This window comes from Propithecus coquereli, unplaced genomic scaffold, assembly GCF_000956105.1.
Source record: "Propithecus coquereli isolate 6110/MARCELLA unplaced genomic scaffold, Pcoq_1.0 Scaffold70, whole genome shotgun sequence".
Lineage (NCBI taxonomy): Eukaryota > Metazoa > Chordata > Mammalia > Primates > Indriidae > Propithecus > Propithecus coquereli.
In genome coordinates, this window is record NW_012153063.1 from 4,617,186 (window position 1) to 4,619,940 (window position 2,755).

At 31.3% G+C, this 2,755-nt stretch overlaps 1 protein-coding gene across 1 annotated transcript in view; it reads right to left on the reverse strand.

Annotated features, from left to right (window-relative positions):
* Window positions 1-2,755, reverse strand: part of KANSL1L (KAT8 regulatory NSL complex subunit 1-like) — a 151,685-nt gene that overhangs the window by 40,506 nt on the left and 108,424 nt on the right. The window contains 1 exon segment of the mRNA XM_012661214.1: window positions 2,120-2,308. Coding sequence (XP_012516668.1) covers window positions 2,120-2,308 — 189 coding nt within the window.

Sequence of the window (2,755 nt, forward strand, 5' to 3'; positions counted from 1 at the left end):
AGAAAATTTTTTTTTCTAGTGTGGCAGTCAATGTGTTAAAGGAGTTTTGTTTCAATCAAGAAAGTAAAAACAGAATCATCTTTAAGATAATTTATTAATAAGGACACCTAAACTTTCCCTGAGAAACAAATATTTTATAAAGCAGTTGATATATTGAAAATTTTGCTTCTGAAAGAAGGTACTTTTTTTAAAGAAAACTAATTATGAACAAATAAATCAGGATTAACCCAGGAAGAGTCTGGATTTTAAAGAAAAGATGTCTCTCTCCCTCAAATGATATATTATAATGGTAGGTCTATACTCAAGTGTGGAATATACAAAAAGAAAAAAATTGGTTCATAAGTATCATCATGGAGTTTGTCCCCAGGGACAGAGGTAGGATGGGTTTGAATCCTAATACTATAATATGATTCTATGAAAAGTTTATGACAAAATGAAAATGAGACTATAAATTAAATATTCTCCCTTAAATGCTACTTAAAGATATCAGGATTATGATATTGTCCAATTACCTATACATAAGTTTGTTTCTGCAAAGAAATACTACTTACTTTTATAAAGAAAATATCACCTATTCTGCTACTGTTCTTGTGTGAGTTATGGGAAAACATGATGTAACAAGAGAAAGTCCTTGTTCACTTAGATACCTTTCTTCATACCCATACTGTGACCTATAGATTTTTATCAAAATATTTCATAGCACTTTATTGTACTTATTAGTTTACATTTCAGTTGTCTTAAACAAGAATGCAAGTACTTTGAGGGATTTATTTGTATTTATACTCCTAGCACCTATTTAGTACTTTGTATATAGTAGGTATTGAGATTTTTATTAAATGAATGCAAGAAGGAATGGATAACCCTAACCAGTAGGCAAATAAGCTAATTTTATTTATTAGAGGGGGCATAAGAGTCTTAGCAGGAGGGATATTTATATCAGCTTTCAGAGTTATGTCATCAGAGAAATATATTTGCTAATAATAAAACAGGCAGTAAAGTAATGGTTAGGAGTTCGGTTCTGGAGAATGACTACCTAAGATTAAATCCTGGGTCATCATTTATTAGCTGAGTAATCTTGAATAAATAACTTAACATCTCTAAGCTTGATTTTCTCTTATGCAAGATGAAGATGACAAAAGTATCTATCCTGGAGTTGTGAGAATTAAACAAAAGTAATGTGCTTAGTATATATAGGGCCCAGTGTATGCTAAGACTAAATGTTAGCTGCATTATTATTGTTATATTATTATTTCTTCCTATTATTAAGGTTTTCTCAAAGGTGGAATAATATAGTTCCTGTTAGAAACTTAACTTCAAAGTATGGTATAGCTAAGAATTCACTCTGCTACTGGTAAAAACTAAGCTAAGATTCAGGGCAGGGGGATAAGTACAAAAAATAGTGCTCTACAAAGCGGATCGGTCTCTTGATTTTGCCAGTTTAAAAGATGATTAGAATCACAAGTTGAAAATGAAACAAAAGCCCATTTGAGATATGCCCCAATAAAGATAAGAACCTCAGATAACCAATGTGAGGGATGTTTCTACCCTAAATATTTACTTCCAATATAAACAAGACTAAAAATGTTCCTACCCCCCGCCAAAAAATCAAGAACTGGCAATTGAAAACCACCTTAGGGTTGTGGGGATAGGCCTCATTTACTCAGTTATAGATTATAGATACTCGAGGTTCAAAAGTTGAACTATACTTATAGATGGACAGTTTTCTTCCCTCTTGGAAAAATTCAATGCAGACTATAAATGGAGGAATATATGGCAGGGAAAACTCCATGCAAATCAGAACATTAGAAAAAGAATACTGAATTACTATTACTGAGAAGCATCTCAACAGCACAGCCATGTCACCAATACAATGTTCCAAATTAAACAAAGAAGATGAAAACTTAGTTATTTCCCAAAGTAAATCAAATTGGTTTGGAAGGAATTAAAGAATCAATATAGAACATTAACTCTGCATGTGACTAAATTAATTCCTCATAGGAACTGTTTAGTTCTAATGTCTAGTGACAAATTAATTGATAAAAATAAAATTTTATTAGATTCCCTGTATTTATAGGATTAGATATCACTTTAGAAAAAATCCAGAGTTACTTAGAAATTTTTATGAGGAGGCTTACCTGATGGCAATGATAGAACAGAATGGAAAGAGGAATCTAACTCTGATACACGTTCTCTTAATAGCTGAGACTCTGAATTGTGTTCAAAGTTACCCCAAGTTGAAGCTGATTGTAGGCAAGGCATTTGTGTAGTATTTAAAAATGTTTCTTTTGAAGGCAAAGTCTGCAAGGAAAAAAAAATAATTCAAAGACTTCATATTTGCTTGAAAACAGAATGAGAGACAGTGTAACAGTTAAAATACAGAATGTGAATGACACCAGAAGAAAATCCTGGCTTAATAAGTCGCCTTGGATGAAACACTTCAAAATGACATAGAATAAGTGAGACAAGCCATTGAAGAACTGGCCATGAATCTAGTGAGATTTGACTATAGCCTTTTTGGTTTTTCAAAATGAAGAACAATGTCTATGAAAATGGTTCTTTCTCTCATCTTAGGAAATCATAGTAAAGAGAAAAGAATCCATGAATGTGGCATAGCTCTACATTTATTTAAGTCTTTAATTTTATTCAATAAAATTTGATAACTTTCTTCTATAAAAGTAGTACACATATTTTGTCAGATGCATTCCTAATTAACTTTAATACTTATTATTTCAACTGTAAAAGGGATTTAAAAATA